The 16476-nt window shown below is 40.4% G+C and overlaps 3 protein-coding genes and 1 non-coding gene across 12 annotated transcripts in view; 1 reads left to right on the top strand and 3 right to left on the bottom strand.

Moving 5' to 3' along the window:
- The window catches only part of CNOT11 (CCR4-NOT transcription complex subunit 11), a 17341-nt gene extending 10444 nt beyond the window's left edge, over positions 1 to 6897 (top strand). For both annotated transcript variants that reach the window (XM_017547915.2, XM_017547914.2), the window contains 4 exons: positions 1232 to 1434; positions 3036 to 3238; positions 5641 to 5737; positions 5815 to 6897. In XM_017547915.2, coding sequence (XP_017403404.1) covers positions 1232 to 1434; positions 3036 to 3238; positions 5641 to 5737; positions 5815 to 6012 — 701 coding nt within the window. In that variant the 3' untranslated portion in view covers positions 6013 to 6897. The remainder of the gene's footprint in view (positions 1 to 1231; positions 1435 to 3035; positions 3239 to 5640; positions 5738 to 5814) is intronic.
- LOC108317441 overlaps positions 1 to 12321 on the bottom strand; it is a 24347-nt gene extending 12026 nt beyond the window's left edge. Inside the window, exons 1-4 of one of the 7 annotated variants that reach the window (XM_037745509.1) lie at positions 11720 to 12321; positions 10263 to 10380; positions 9035 to 9119; positions 8409 to 8604 (exon numbers count right to left, since the gene is read on the bottom strand). In XM_037745509.1, coding sequence (XP_037601437.1) covers positions 9064 to 9119; positions 10263 to 10380; positions 11720 to 11866 — 321 coding nt within the window. In that variant the 5' untranslated portion in view covers positions 11867 to 12321 and the 3' untranslated portion in view covers positions 8409 to 8604; positions 9035 to 9063. Of the gene's footprint in view, positions 1 to 8406; positions 8605 to 8679; positions 9120 to 9546 lie in introns of those variants that run through there. The other 6 variants (XR_005203306.1, XR_005203305.1, XM_037745508.1 and 3 more) reach the window with 6 other exon arrangements.
- Positions 10082 to 10197, bottom strand: LOC119474023. Its single transcript, XR_005203314.1, has one exon. It is a non-coding gene; the product is annotated as a small nucleolar RNA SNORD89 (small nucleolar RNA).
- Positions 12322 to 13088: 767 nt separating the features above from the next.
- The window catches only part of RNF149 (ring finger protein 149), a 31908-nt gene continuing 28520 nt past the window's right edge, over positions 13089 to 16476 (bottom strand). For both annotated transcript variants that reach the window (XM_037745506.1, XM_017547916.2), the window contains one exon: positions 13089 to 13813. In XM_037745506.1, coding sequence (XP_037601434.1) covers positions 13770 to 13813 — 44 coding nt within the window. In that variant the 3' untranslated portion in view covers positions 13089 to 13769. The remainder of the gene's footprint in view (positions 13814 to 16476) is intronic.

Here is a 16476-nt window from a genome sequence, read left to right as displayed (position 1 = left end):
TTTTGTAGTTTTAGTAGAGACGGGGTTTCACCATATTGACCAGGATGGTCTCGATCTCTTGACCTCGTGATCCACCCGCCTCGGCCTCCCAAAGTGCTGGGATTACAGGCTTGAGCCACCGCGCCCGGCCCTGGAACTCACTCTTAATCGCATAAGTAGTGTTTCTCATGAAGTGTTAAAAACTTTATTTTTGGGCCCGGCGCGGTGGCTCACGCCTGTAATCCAAGCACTTTGGAGGCCAAGGCAGGCGGATCACCTGAGGTCGGGAGTTCAGCTTGACCAACATGGTGAAACCCTGTCTTTAAAAAAAAAAATTAAGAAAAAACAAAACAAGAAAACTTTATTTTTGTAAGTGGTTGAAGGGAGATTCAGATGCTAGTCTTGGTGATATGTAAGTGAAGAGACAGTGTAGATGTTTAAGATAAAGTGATGGTTTTTAACCAGAAAGTAGATGTTTTCTATAAACTCAACAGTAGACTCTCAAATTTGGCAGGGGCTAGGATCCATGATACGAATAAGCCGCTTCTGCCCTATGTGGAAACCTTGTGAGATGTAAAATTGGTTCAGCAGAAGTCCTAGCCAGCATTTACTTCAGTGGGTTTATACCTAAGGGATGAATCTTGTTTTATAAAATAGTTGAGTTGAGCCGCTTCATTTTCCTTTTGTACTTGTATTGTTTTATGAACGTGAATATGATATTTGTCAATTTAGGGATTCGTGATGGTCTCCAGATTCATGTTGAAATATTAAAAGGCAACCATACTTTTCCTCCTGCTGTTTCATCGCCATGTAATTTGTTACTTCAGTTATTAAGATGCAAAGATAAAACTAGTACAAATCATAGTGGCAGCTGAACAAATAGTGTTAACTAAGAATAGGATGTGTGAACACACAGTATTTCATTTTTTTATCAAAAGGCTGAGCCCATTTAGTAGTTGTGCCCTTTTGCTGTTGAGTGCTCATGCTCAAGTGCAGTGTGGGCAGATCACGGCTAGGCTTTCCACACTGCTCCAAAAATGGCATCATGCCCATATAGTGTTCTTTCATTGTCTTGTTTGCATTCTGACTGAAACCCTGACTTCCTGTGTCATTCCTGCTTGATTTTGAAGTATGAGAGTTTTGTCACATCATCTTTAGTAAGAGATTACTTTGCATATTTTATTAAGTGAAATGTGTGACAAGTGTAGAGATGTTAGCTTCCTGATAGCCACTGTCACTGCTCTCATTACAGGCCATTTTCGACCAGAGTTTATTCGTCCACCGCCTCCACTCCACATTTGTGAGGATGAACTGGCTTGGCTAAACCCTACAGAGCCTGACCACACAATCCAGTGGGATAAATCGATGTGTGTTAAGAATAGCACTGGTGTGGAGATCAAGCGAATAATGGCCAAAGCCTTCAAAAGCCCCTTATCCTCTCCTCAACAAACACAGGTGTGTATTGATTGTAAGCATTTTTTTTTTAATTTATTTTTAATTAAAAAAAATTTGTTTTTAAGACAGAGTCTCACTGGGTTGCCCAGGGTGGAGTCTGATGGTGCGATCTCAGCTCATTACCAACTCTGCCTCCTGGGTTCAAGTGATTCTTGTGACTCAGTCTCCCCAGCAGCTGGGACTACAAGCATGTGCCACCATGCCCAGCTAATTCTTGTATTTTTAGCAGAGATGGGGTTTTGCCATTTTGGCCAGACTGGTCTGGCCTCAAGTGATCTGCAGGCCTTGGCCTCCCAAAGTGCTGGGATTACAGGCGTGAGCCACTACGCCCGGCCATTGTGAGCATTTTCTTATCTTTAATCCAACAAGAGTTTATTTTTGCTTTTTGGAAAGTGATAAACAAGCAATAAATGAATCCTGTCACCATGAGGCAGCAGTAGGAAGTTGCAGAGGTTTTTAGGTCTCTGAAGCTTTGTTCTGCTTTTTGGTAATTTTACTGTGGTGGGAAAGAAGTCTGCTGACTAAAAGTGTTTTAACTTTTCTTTGAGATCAGTTTGTCTCTGGGAGAGGTGGGGAAGGAGCGGTGTCACTGCTGTGTATACAGTGGGACACTTTACACAATGGTTACGTCTGAGCTGATGGTTAAGCTTCTGCGGAAAAGTGGAGTTACTGACAGGCTGTAGGGAGGAAACCAAGGCTCAGGGAAGGGGAACCAGCCCCCATCACACAGGTGATCTTGGTGGATTTGAGATTAATACAGCCCCCACTGCCCAAGTGCAAGACTGGATGACTCCCCTTAGGAAAGGCAAGGCCTTCTGCTGGTTAGTGAATTTTATCCAGTTTGCACACTTTTGAGTTAGAACTTTTCAGGAGATAACTGACCTCTCCAATGAAGTTTGCCACCAAAAATATCATTTTCAAAGTGAAATAATGAATAGCAATGTTTATAGTTCATTTTGCTCACGAGACCATCCCACTGTGGAACATACAAGTAGACAGGGAAAAAAAGCATAGGACATTTAAAAGAGGAAGTGCCTATTTGGTGGAATAAAATGTTTTGAGGATACCTGTTTAAATTACAAAGTGTGGGTGTGATAAACTGTAAAGTTCTGCAGACTGATGCCTTGCAGAAGGTCAGCTGTCCCCCTTCCCACCCCACCCCCTACTCAGGTATTTCTGGTCTCCACCTGGGTGGGGTGAGGCCGGACTATTGCTTGGGAGAACTAGATGGTCATTAAGATTACTTTTGATTTCAACAGATGACAGGAAAAAAAAATCTGCAAAGGACTTGTCATTATTACAACCAGACAGTATTGTATCTGACCACAATATGGAGTCTGGTTTGATGTCCAGGAAGTGGAATCACTAGCATATTTATAAACTGTGTTGGATGTGTTTGCATTTTAGTATCTTCAAAATTAAAATGTAAATTTAGAAACGTCAAGACCTGGGTTTGAGGGAAGAAATTTATGAAGATGGTTCAATGCAGATAGTTTTGTCGCTTTTTTAAATAAAATGTTTATTTCATAAACATGAAAAAAGAAATGGACTCAAGACCTTCTTTCTCTCTCCCTCTCTCTTTAAAAATCTGGTGTATTTAGCTCCTTGGTGAGTTGGAAAAAGACCCCAAACTTGTCTACCATATTGGCCTCACTCCAGCCAAACTTCCTGACCTTGTGGAAAACAATCCTTTAGTCGCTATAGAAATGTTGCTGAAATTAATGCAGTCAAGCCAGATCACTGAGTATTTCTCCGTCCTGGTCAATATGGACATGTCTTTACATTCAATGGAAGTTGTAAATCGGTAAGTTTCTAGATTTGATCAAATATATGGGGATAGATACAGATTAGATGCCCAGGAAAGAAAACTAACAGATTTTTGTCTTGATATTATTGGCGTAAGATTTACCCATTAAAGAAATAATCTGAGCCTTAGCATTCACTACATGTGAATTTAGCATGTGTTAGTAAGAACTGAGGGTAGGATTTCAAACATAGTTAGTTAGTAGAAGTGTACATGAAACTTAATTGCTAAAATTTATTTTTTTGAGAGGGAGTCTCATGCTGTCACCCAGGTTAGAGTGCAGTGACGATCTTGGCTCACTGCAACCTCTGCCCCCTGGGTTCAAGCAGTTCTCCTGCCTCAGCCTCACTAGTAGCTGGGATTACAGGTGTGTGCTGCCATACTTGGCTAATTTTGTATTTTTAGTAGAGATGAGGTTTCACCATATTGGTCAGGCTAGTCTCGAGCTCCCAACCTCAAGTGATCCGCTGGCCTCAGCCTCCCAAAGTGCAGAGATTACAGACATGAGCCACCGTGCCAGCCAATTGCTGAAATTTATTTCCCTATACATAATCCTATCTTCTTTATTATCCCTATATAAATACATTTTTTCTTAGTGACCAACAGCTAAGTATAGAAAAATGTGGGCCTAAAGAGTTGAGAATCCTAGGAATGCTGTCCTAGCTTTCTAGTGCTCTTTCCCCAGCCTTTCTGACCCCGGTCTCTTGAGCCTGCCATCCTTGACTGTCAGGAAAGCAGGACGTCTTCCCTTCTTGATGTGTTCTGTACAGTGTTTGCGTTTTATAATATTTTCCTTACAAATATCTTTTAGGTAAATTGTGGATTAGGTGGGCTGGAGGGGTTACGCTGTTTATGTGCAGGGGTGGCCAGAAGTCCAGGTGTGCCTGAGAGTCCTAGTGGAGGCTTTGCATTCTGAGCTCCCTTTCACATGGTGTCCTGTTTCGGATTATAAATTTTATGGTCCTCCTATATGAGGAAATCCATTCTGAGTGCCAAGCGACTAAACTTCAGTGAGAGCACAGTTGAACACTCATTTGTAAGTTGGAGATTTTTGGAAAATCCATGTGAAATTGAACTACAGGATGTGTTCTTTTTTCATCAACTATTGGGGGGTGGAGGGAAGCCCAGCTGGAAGCCTAGGGAGTGCTAGTATGTGCATGGGAGGAGAGAGGGTTCTTTTAGGGTTAGGAGAGGGAGGAAGTATGAGGTTTCCAAATTGATTTTTAACCTTCACCTTGGTCACTGGCAAAACTGGCTAGTTCCTTCTTGAAAACATGCTGCTGCATTTCTCTCCCTCCTTGTTCCAGTCTTTAGTCCCCTACTGAGCGAAGACTTCTAGTAACCCAGTTCTGTGCAAGTCCTTTGGATTGACCATGTTGAGTGTTCACTTCCCCTTCACCATATTCTTGTAGCAGTTCTTGTCTCCACAGACATTTGGCCCTGAGTCCAAGATGTAGAGTAACTACGTATTTTTATCAATGTGATTGTCTGCTCAGTATCTTGGAATTCAAGGACAAAGTCCTGCGTGTTTTTCCCCAACACCTATCATAGTGCATCATCCTGAAGCATGAAACACGCTTGTTGGCAATACACAGATCTCAAGTGACTGCAGCAGCTCGTGGTGTCCTTGGAGCACTCCCTCCTTATGCCTTATTGAAAACAGTTTTGAGGTCTGATAAGTTTAGAAAAGGCAGCATATATTAATCTTCTTTTGGAAATTCATACTTCGAGCATGGAATTCCTGTTCCCACCCCACTCATTTCTCTTTCCTTAAAACATTCCATGTAATCCTTTGGAAAATACTGGCCTTAGCCTTTACTATGACTTGAAACTCCAATTCTGGGCCACCACCATGCCTTTGGTTCTCTCCCAGCCAGGTCTTTCCCACTGCTCCTGAATATGCCATGCTGATGCCAGATTCCACACCTTTATGCAGATTACTCAGTTATCGGGAATGCTGCTTTTCTCAGGTTTAAGTGACTTGCTGTTTTAAGGCTTTTCCCAGATCATCTCATGTTTGCATTTGGTTATATATTGTACTATTTACATAGCAAACATAGGCCTTCCTCTCAGACACACTGCCCTCTCATAGCACTTACCTGTAACATCTTGGAACCTGGCAGATAACAGACCCTGACTTATGATTTAACTAAGAATACTGGGCAGGGTTCAAAAAAATAATTGCAGTATGTAATGGTAAGTAGAGACATTTAAGAAAGTGTTATTTATGAATAAGTAGGTGTGGCTCAGGTTTACTTGCCCAAGTGTATTTAAAACTAGGGAATTGGATATGTCAGATAATTCTACCACTTGACCAAAGCAAATTTTGTATTTTATGGTTAACAGCATTTTTCAATGTTAGAAAATTAAATTAATGGCCGAAATTTTCTTTTATGAAACAGACTAACTACAGCTGTTGATCTACCTCCTGAGTTTATTCACCTTTATATATCAAATTGCATCTCTACTTGTGAACAAATTAAGGATAAATATATGCAGGTAATAGAAATTTTTGTAAATTTTATAAATACCTGCCAGGTAAATGAGAACACTAACATTTTTTTTTCCTTTTTCAGAATCGGTTGGTGCGTCTTGTATGTGTGTTTCTCCAATCCTTGATCCGTAACAAAATTATTAATGTACAGGATTTGTTTATAGAAGTGCAGGCATTCTGTATTGAATTCAGTAGGATACGAGAAGCTGCTGGTCTTTTCCGGTTGTTGAAGACACTGGATACCGGGGAAACACCTTCTGAGACCAAAATGTCAAAATAATACCTCTTCAGAACCATCCCATTTGTTCACTGTTCAGCTGTACTGTGATTTAGTTTTTACACCGTTAAAACCCTGAGTGGATTGCTTGGTCTAATGCATAGAAACAATACTTGATCTACTTTTAAAGTTTTGCTTTCTTGGATGACTTTTTCTGGGAGATGAATTTTTGATAAGAACTGGAGAAAACGTGGCTTTTAGGTTCTTGCTGATAGCAATCCATAGGAGGAATGTCTATCCCAAAAAAAGTTGCTGCAGAAAAGTAGTTTTTTTTTAAGCACTAAAGGACAAAATGCATTTTTCATTAATACAGGCTTCTGATGAACCCAGGAATCCAGTTTTCATAAAGTTCCGATGTTGAAAATACTTTAGAGTAAATTCTTAAGCATTTGTGATACTGTCCTTGAGGTGAAAGCAGCTGAATGTTCCTGAACCATCAAGAGGCAAACAGGAGTTTGGTTCTTGAACCTGCTTATGGACACAGCTCTTAACTCCTCATGAGGCACAGTATGAACAAAGGATTTACTTACGACTTTCTCCTTGTCGTGGAGGCTTAATACACAACAGAATAAATGCATTTCTTGGGCCTCTTACAAACTTGGGAGCTCTTAGAAAGCTGCTTCTGTTAACAGGCTGTAATAGCTGGTATGGTCTTTTTTGTTTTTTCTCTTAGGATGTTCGTAGTCAGAGATGGCCATTTTGTTTTGTTTTGTTTTAAGTAAAAACATCAGTCAGTGTTCTGGGAGGTAATTTCCTGTGGGGTCTGCACCCTCCTGTCTGGGTGGTAGATGTGGGTTTGAGAAGTAGAGCAGGTGGTACCGTGTGGGCTCTTACCCCTTACATAATTTTGGACAACAGTGCCTTCCATTAAAGTTCTTTTTATCAACTCTGTTATCTGATATGTTTTTTTACTTTAAGAAATCATGAGAAATTCCTTTTCCTGAGGCACTTCCAAAGCGTATTTACAGGGAGATTATCTGTTCAACAGGAATTACTAACACTTCGAAACAGTTAAAGGAAACCAAGCATAGTGATTTTAAGATGTAAAGTAAAACCTCTAATCTTAAAACACTGAAGAAAGAGCAGTACTAAAGATTTGTAACAAATTCTTAGTTTTTCTTAGAAATATTTAAGAATGTTTGCTTAGAGAAAATAATAAGCCCATCTATCAGAAGAATGCCTTCAGACAAAATGATGGCAACAAATGATTTCTTTCTATGCTTAAAAGCAAGCAGCTGCATTTTATACCTTAGCATTGGGAAAAAATAGCTTATTGAAGTACTTTCAGAGTGGCACTTTCAACAACCCAGCCTTAGGTTCGAGGGCCTCCTGATTCTCTGGCATCGTAAAACATTGAACTAACAGCCAACAGCACCATCACTCATGCCTGAATGAAGCTGATGTAACAACCAGACACTTGGTCCATGAGGCATATCACAGTCTTGCCCTTAAAACAACAGGCAATACTTTGCTATACCTGGGGGCCATTTTAAATAGTGAAATCACCAACAAAAGGTGCAAAAATGCAAAGAATTCGGTACTTAAGAGATTAGGAAAGAACACTTGTAGTCAGAGAGGAAACAAGGCAGAGAATCTGCTCTTTCATCCTCCGTAAGGAACGTGCGTGTCAGGCAACTTGGCTCATTCACTGCTCTGTGCATGTCTGAAAATGACTGCATGTGATGATTTTGTTTGGAGTTACAAATTTTAGTGAGTAAGCAAGTTCTCAAATACGGACTTCGTAAGTGACGGTCAAAATCACAATACTGGTGTTTACTTGAAAGACTTTAAATAGCTTACAAAGAATAGTGGTAACATTTATAGAACATTTTACAAAACAGTCGAGATTTACACTTGTAACACCAACAAAAGCTTCTTCAAAATAAAAGTTTACCTAAAGTAAAAAAAATTGGTGGCTGGGTTTAGTGCATCACACCTGTAATTCCCAGCACTTTCGGAGGCCAAGATGGGAGGATCACTTGAGTTCAAGACCAGCCTGTAGGACATAGTGAGACCTCGTGTATATTGAAAACAAAACAAAAAATTAACAGGGTGTGGCATGCACCTGTAATCCCAGCTACCCTGGAGGCTGAGGTGGGAGGATTTCTTGAGCCTGGGAGATTGAGGCTGCAGTGAGATACAATGGTACCACTAAACAGATTCAATAACTGCAATAAACTTTTTTTTTTTTTTTTTTTTTGAGACGGAGTTTCGCTCTTGTTACCCAGGCTGGAGTGCAATGGTGCAATCTCGGCTCACCGCAACCTCCGCCTCCTGGGTTCAGGCAATTCTCCTGCCTCAACCTCCTGAGTAGCTGGGATTACAGGCATGCGCCACCATGCCCAGCTAATGTTTTGTATTTTTAGTAGAGACGGGGTTTCACCATGTTGACCAGGATGGTCTCGATCTCTTGACCTCGTGATCCACCCACCTCGGCCTCCCAAAGTGCTGGGATTACAGGCTTGAGCCACTGCCGCCTGGCTAACTGCAATAAGCTTTTAAGTATAATCAAATGAGTTCAACTGTCACGTTAAGACACCTTGGATTCTTGGGATTTTCTAGTTCCAATTTCTAGCTTCAAAATCTTCAAATCACCTGTTAAAAAGAAGACAGCAATAAGTAACAGGGTAGAAAGCAGTTATTTCAAAAATAGTTTGGGATTCTAAAATATAACTATTACAAATAACAGTGTTTCTTTATTTAGAAAGCTTTAAAGAAATATCAGTTTTTACTCTTCTAATGTACATATACATTTACACCTAATTTTAAGTAGCACACTTAATGATTGACATTTTCTTGATGATGGTCACATGTCTCTTTTAAACAGTATTTTGAATGATATTCCTTAAACATTTTAAGGGTATCTGGAAAATTAATGCATAGGAAGAACTTTTTACACATTTATTAAAATTCCAGCACCCTCTATTAAGATATTTTACTGATTTCACTTTACATCTTGTCTGTTGTTTTTATGCAATCACTACTGTTCTTATCAGGAAAATCCCCAAGACACTTTCAAGAGTACCTGTATAATCCTGGATCTGATACCTGCAATCAGTCCACACAAAATCCTGGTGTTCCCAGGCTTCTCACTAGCCCATAATACAACCCTACAACTCAGCAAAAAAAAAAAAAAAGCATGGGTTGGCTTTTCTTCCTAATATTTAAATGAATGTAGCGCAAACACTTTTCTTCACAACTTCGCTATAGAAAAGAGGGCAAGTCTCCAGCAGCATGGCTGATTATGACACCATAAAAATTTCACTTTTATGGTAATCCAAATGTTAGTGTTTTTGAAAATATGGTGACAAGTGTTTGTGGGTTTTGAGACAGAGTCTCACTCTATCGCCAGGCTGGAGTGCAGTGGTGTGATCCCGACTCACTGCAACTTCCATTTTCCAGTTTCAAGCAATTCTCCTGTCTTAGCCGCCTGAGTAGCTGGGATTACAGGCATGCATCACCACATCTGGCAAATTTTTTTGTGTGTTTTTAGTAGAGACAGGGTCTCACACCATGCTGGCCAGGATGGTCTCTATCTCTTGACCTCGTGATCCACCTGCCTCGGCCTCCCGAGGCTGGGATTACAAGCATGAGCACCGTGCCCAGCCGACAGGTGTTTTTTAAAAAAAACTTTTAAAACTAAATTAGCTGGGAATGTCGTAGGTGGCTTTTCTAATTGACTATTAAGTCACACATACATTAACTACAGAACTAGTTTTGGTTTGAGTCAACATCCTGTGCTTTAGTAAATCACAAAGTAGGATTTATACCAAGCCCACAGAAACTGCTTTTGACTAAAACATATAATTACCTCAAGTTCTAGTTAGTAATACATATACACTGACATAATTTCAGCCTTCATTGAGCAAATAAACTTGAACGTGCTCAAAGGAAGAGACTATTGCCAAATTAAGCTATCTTACTGGGGAATTTGGTTACATTGGGTATTTCATCCCCACTATATGGGAACAATCACCTATTCCTGAAGGTCTATTATGATTTTTAAATCGCTCAGTTCTCTTTGGGATGCCTTTCTTGACCACTCCCATGGCACAAAGCTTCCAGTCCTGTTACTGAGGTCAGACTATTGGTTCGCTTCAGGATATTTTGTCATTGTGTGCCCATAGAGAGAGCAAACTGCTGATGGAGACACTGCAATTCGGCCTTTTCTTGTCATCATTCCTCAGTAGCTGGAGGGAGCAGTCTTTTGGGAAAGGCTGTGTGTTCAAGACAGTACGTGGGGAAATTATTACCTGCCGAGTGGTGTGTGTTTTTAGACCTCTCTGGCCCTTTGGTTTTCTGCTGGGAAGGAAACCCAGAGTGCCGGTCCAGACACCGAGGAGTAGAAGAAGCAGGACAGCAGGAAGGGGCCTGTGGAGAGTGGCACAGTCACAGACACTGCCTCCTTTGCCACGCCACCCGTGGTTTCCACAGTGAAATACTGGTCTACAGTACATGTGAACACATGGCTCTTATGACAACTGTTAGGAGGAGAGTGATTTGTGTGGTAAATAACTAAATGAAATCTGATTTACTATACATTCCCCCAATTCTCTGCATCTTATCAACTTAAAAGTTTTAGTAGAAACCCTCATAATAGTTGGCCCTTCCTTTTTTTTTTGACAGGGTCTCACTCTTGCCCAGGTTGGAGTACAGCGGTGATCACAGCTCACTGCAGCCTTGACCTCTTGGGCTCAAGCGATCCTCCCACCTCAGCTTCCCAAGTAGCTGTGACTATAGGCGGGTGCCACCATGTCCAGCTAAATTTTTAAATTTTTAGTAGCAATGGAGTTTTGCCATGTTGTTCAGGCTAGTCTTGAATTCCTGGGCTCAAGGGATCCTTCCATCTTGGCCTCCCACTGTTGTGTTAAAAGCATGCACCACATCGGGCCTGTCACTTCTTTATCATGTTAATTTCCATCTAAGAAAACTTCTATCAACGAAAACTATTTCCTTTCAAAGTTCTGAAGAGTTTTCTTCTCTTGCTAATTTCTTTTTTGCTACTAAAGACTTGTTTCTAGAGACATGACTGTAATTATTCCAACCGCTTCAATTTATAATTTAGTGTTCGAGCTTTTAAATTAAGGAACATTATGTTTGAGAGCTGCTGATTATGAAATCACACTTCTGTAATTATCAAAAACGATTTACCTTGGTCTGTCACAGTATTTTTTTTTTTTTAAGATGAACACAAGTCAAATTAATTACAGTTGTTCACAATCAGCAATGTGATCATCTCGCCGATTGCTGATCTTGCCTTTCCTGGACCTAAAGTGCTCCATGGCCTCCACAATATTCATGCCATCTTTCACCTTGCCAAAGACCACATGCTTGCCATCCAACCACTCAGTCTCGGAGTCTTGGCTGTACAGATAAAAAACTGGGAAGTGTTCATGCTGCGTCCAGCATTTACCATGGACAAGAAGCCAGGACCTGTATGCTTAGGATGAAGTTCCTGTCATCAAATTTCTCCCTGCAGATGGACTCACCACCAAAGCTGTTATGGCATGTGGAGTCACCACTCTGACATAGAAACCCTGGAATAATTCTGTGAAAGCAGGAACCCTTACAACCAAATCTTTTTTCCCCAATGCTCAGAGCGCAGAAGTTTTCTGCTGTCTTTGGAACCTTGTCTGCAAACAGCTCCAATCTGTTAACATAGTTTCGTGGATTAGATGAGCAGTCACTTCTTGGCTTCCAGGCCCCTTACCTTGAAGGAGACACAGCCCAAGTGCTCATCATCCACGGCAATGTTGAAGAACATGGTGGGGTTGACCATGGCTGGAAGCAGGGGGCTCCGGGCAGCAGCAGCAGCATCTGCAAAGCTCACAGCCTTCCTTTTAAAAGTCAGCTTCATTAGCTACTGGGAAGAATGACTAATTGAAACATTTTCCCCTAGTTTTTCTTAAAAGACAAAGAGCAAACAACTTACTTGCTACAGAATCAGGATATTTTCCTATTTATATTAAACTACAGAAGATAGATTTCAAAGGTAATGGCTGTTATAGAAACCTACTTGAGGCTGTCTGCTAAAACAAACTTTTTGTGCAAAGCAAAATAAATTTTCTACTTTACTAGCTCCTCATACTGCATCTATCTATAGAGTTTATTTCAGTAAAAGTGTTTACTTACTATTTCACAATGGGTAGCTAGAATCAAAGCATTAAGTGGCTTCAGAAAATAATCTATATAAATCCTTATATCCAAGCCGGGCGTGGTGGCTCAAGCCTGTAATCCCAGCACTTTGGGAGGCTGAGGCGGGTGGATCACAAGGTCAAGAGATCGAGACCATCCTGGTCAACATGGTGAAACCCCGTCTCNAGCACTTTGGGAGGCCGAGGCGAGTGGATCACGAGGTCAAGAGATCGAGACCATCCTGGTCAACATGGTGAAACCCCGTCTCTACTAAAAATACAAAACATTAGCTGGGCATGGTGGTGCGTGCCTATAATCCCAGCTACTCAGGAGGCTGAGGCAGGAGAATTGCCTGAACCCAGGAGGCGGAGGTTGCGGTGAGCCGAGATCGCGCCATTCACTCCAGCCTGGGTAACAAGAGCGAAACTCCGTCTCAAAAAAATAAATAAATAAATAAATAAATAAATCCTTATATCCTACATATGGCTATAAGAATAAATTTACAATTTTAAAACTTTTTTCAATAAACATTTTTATCTACAATGTAAAGACATACAGAGCAATAAAAGACAATTCCACATTCTAAAAAGTAACTGCCTCATACTCCTTGACTTCTACACCCTGAGAAAACAGCAGGGTGTGTGTGTGTTTAATCACTTTCTAATACTTAGCAGTTTCCAAAAGTTTTGCATTAGCCTTCTCCCTTGACCCAGAAGAACAGCAAACAAGTAAAAAAGAAGAAATGGTTAAGGAAGGTCATAGTATGAAATGTGCTTAAACACGAATCAAGAAAAGTGGTTATTTCTTGTCAACACAAAATTACAATTCTACATCTATCGCCCTTTTAGTTTTAAAGATTAAATTGTAACTCAAACCAATATAACGGATTTTTAGTCTGCCTACTCATTTTCCTTAATAAGGCAATGAAGAACGTAATGCTCACATGCAATATAGAATCTTAGCTTTTTATTTGTAGGAAAAAATAAACAGATTTCCCTCCCCATCAAGGCATCACAAGAAGTGAGACAATAAAGGGAAAAATGCAAATCCTAAAGTCATCTAGTACTTTTCTCATAATTCTAAACAACAAAGAAAAAGTGCTCTCAGGTTCTGAAATCTTCACATACAATACAGATGGGCAAGAAAGCTGCAGACATCTCAGTTACAAGTTTCAAGTTCTTAAAAAAAAAAACTTTCCTCCAGGGAAAGCCCATGTGATCAATTATTGAATCGAATTATACCAGTTCCACTTCAACTAGTCTAAAATTGATGTGCTTAGCCAAAAATAGAATTAACCTTTTTATACAGTACCATAGCAGCCAGTCTATTATTTAGAAACATCACCTGTCCTTTACATTAGAGTGCCTGCCCCAGTTGGCTTTATAATAGTCTGAAACAACACACTGTTCATAAACACTGTATTTTAGTAGATAAATATATGAAGACTAATCAAAGTCTCTTTAAGAATAAAATATCTTAGCCCTTTGTATATTAAATCAGAACCTAATAGGTAAAATAATGTACACTATTTTCAAATATACAAATTATGTGCTAAAGTAAAAAAAATAAAATGTCCTTTAGTTCAAGCCAAACTTCTGTCAGTGCTACTTCAGTGGGCACGTGCGCTAGGAGACGGGTCCTCCATGCCGAGAGTCACTCCTGCCAGCTTCTGCAAGAGAGCAACACAGCTACTCCATCAGGAGAGTGCAGCATTATTCCGAGCTTCAATTACATAAACACAGTTACTCACTTGGAGGTAATTCAAGATGGTAAACAGAAAATTTTAAATAAAACATATATGCAAAACTGATAATCCATTCCATTGATATCCAACAAGAAAAATCAGTAAACATCTTCCACATATAAGGGTTTTTCTAGCATTAGCCTAGCCAACATTAATCTCATCAGCAGATCAGTTTTTAAAGACAGAGATGGTGGCACCAGATGTTCCCAAAAGTTGGAACAAGTAGCTAAGGTGATGGTGATACTGCCACCAATAAAAACAATAGCCAGTATTTACCAGGCACTATATATTATCCCTAAGAGGTAGAGATTAACGTGTCACCACTCCCGATGGTGGGGACGTGGGAGAATCTGGCTGCTTCAGAATGTATCTGACATTCTGCTGCTTTGTAAACCTAGCTGCTGCTTCTACCTTCATTTCTACCCATGATTTCAAATCAAATTATACTATCTTAGTTCTAAGAGGGCATTTCAGGACAGAAAATGGTCCGCTGTAATACACTGCAAGTTAATAAGGTAGCAAGAATGCAGAAAAATCTGGAGGCTGCTTTTGAAGGACATTTAGCAGAATAAGAGTCTTAGTATCTCAAGGGTGCTCCTGTACTAGAGAAGGCAAAGTTAGTTTTCTTTCTGGAGTTGGAAGGCAATGGCAAAAATCACACTGGTATGCACTCTGGCTCTACATAAAGAGATTCTTAAAATAAGAGCCATTTACCAACGGAACATGCTGCTTTGAAAGCTGACTGAGTTTTAGCTGGAGAACTGGTAAGGAGAATGCCTACACAGATCGATTGCTACAATTTTATAATTCTCTGAAATCTATTCTCCTTTTCTTTTCCACAATGCATTCTTTTACTGGTTAATACTTACATTCTAATATTCCTATCTATTTTTGCCTTACAGATCCTAAATGTGCTACAAAGAAACGGACTTAGTTTGAATCCTACTGCTTTGGAAAAATATGCTTCCTCTTCCGGGATGATGAAATCCAAAATCTGAAGCATCAATTCTTCCCACTTAAAATAATCTTTAAGTGAATCCAATTCCAATAAAAATTCTGATGATGAGATTTTCTTTTACTTGGTAAAATGATTTTAGAGTTAATCTTTAAAAAACGTAGAACAGGCCAGGTGTGGTGGCTCACACTTGTAATTCCAGTATGCTGGGAGGCCGAGGACGGTGGATCACCTGAGGCCAGGAGTAAGACCAGCCTGGCCAACACAGTGAAATCCCTGTCTCTACTAAAAATACAAAAAATTAGCCAGGCATGGTGACATGTGCCTGTAATCCCAGCTATTTGGGAGGCTAAAGCAGGTGCATCACTTGAACACAGGAGGCAGAGGCTGCAGTGAGCTATCGCGCCACTACACTCCAGACTGGCTGACAGAGCAAGACTCCATTTCTAACAATAATAATAATAATAACAATAATAATAATAATGGTGATGATGTAGAGTAGCCCAGAAATTTTTTTAAAAGAAGAATAAAGATAAAGGAATTTGCCTTGCAAATATCAAAACATATTATTTGCAATTGTTCACTAAACAATATTAGGACAACTGATTAAACACTTAGGTTTAATAAGTGGAATAAAAAGAAAAAAAAAAGATTAAATCTCCCCTCACACCTTAAACTATATATATTAAGCCTTAAATGTAAAATACAAAACCCACAAATATGAGCAAAGTACAGGTCAATATCCTTATAATCCTAAGATAAGAAAGTCAGCATGCAATCAAAGGCAGCATGCAATCAAAGGCAGAATCATGAGAGAACGGGAAACTAAACTATACAATTTCTGTCTGGAAAATACAGTGAAAAGTCAAAGGATACAGAAATGGGGGGAGAAATACACAAAATATATGACAGACCTTAGTATTTTCAGTGTATAAAAAACTCTTTAAGGATCAATATGAAAAATTACTATCTCCATAAAAAAGTAAGCTAAAGATAAAATAAGCAATTAATCAAGAACAAAGATGACCAACAATGTGAAAAGAGGGTAGCCTCATCAGTAATAAAAAAAAAATGCGATTAGTCTAGACAACATGGTGAGACTTCATTTCTACAAAACAATTTAAAAAGCTAGCTGGGGTTTGGGGCCCGGGGCTGCAGGCAGCAAAGATGCGCGGGCGCTAGGCGCGCGCACCCAGCACTGGGTCCCGGCCGCGAAATCCGCGGTAGCGCGCTGTAGGAGCGGCGGGCGGCCAGTGCACGCCCCTTGCTGTGTCCACAGCTGGCTCCACGCGCCCCACTCGGGCGTCCGGCGTCCTGGCGGCTTGGGTGGCGGCGGTTCGGGCAGTCGCCTGGCTGCTCCTCGGGGCGGCGACCTGGCTCACGCGCGGGCCCGCCGCGGCCTTCACTGCCGCAAGCTCTGACGCCGGCATAAGGGCCACGTGTTCTGAAATTACTTTGAGACAAGAAGTTTTGAAAGATGGTTTCCACAGAGACCTTTTAATAAAAGTAAAGTTTGGAGAAGGCATTGAGGACTTACAGAGGTGCCGACTCTTAATTAAACAGTACATTCCTACAGGACTTTTTGTGGATCCATATGAGTTGGCTTCATTACGAGAGAGAAACATAACAGAGG

The sequence above is a fragment of the Cebus imitator genome, unplaced genomic scaffold, assembly GCF_001604975.1.
Source record: "Cebus imitator isolate Cc_AM_T3 unplaced genomic scaffold, Cebus_imitator-1.0 Scaffold202, whole genome shotgun sequence".
Taxonomy (NCBI): domain Eukaryota; kingdom Metazoa; phylum Chordata; class Mammalia; order Primates; family Cebidae; genus Cebus; species Cebus imitator.
This window is presented reverse-complemented; position numbering and strand designations above follow the sequence as displayed.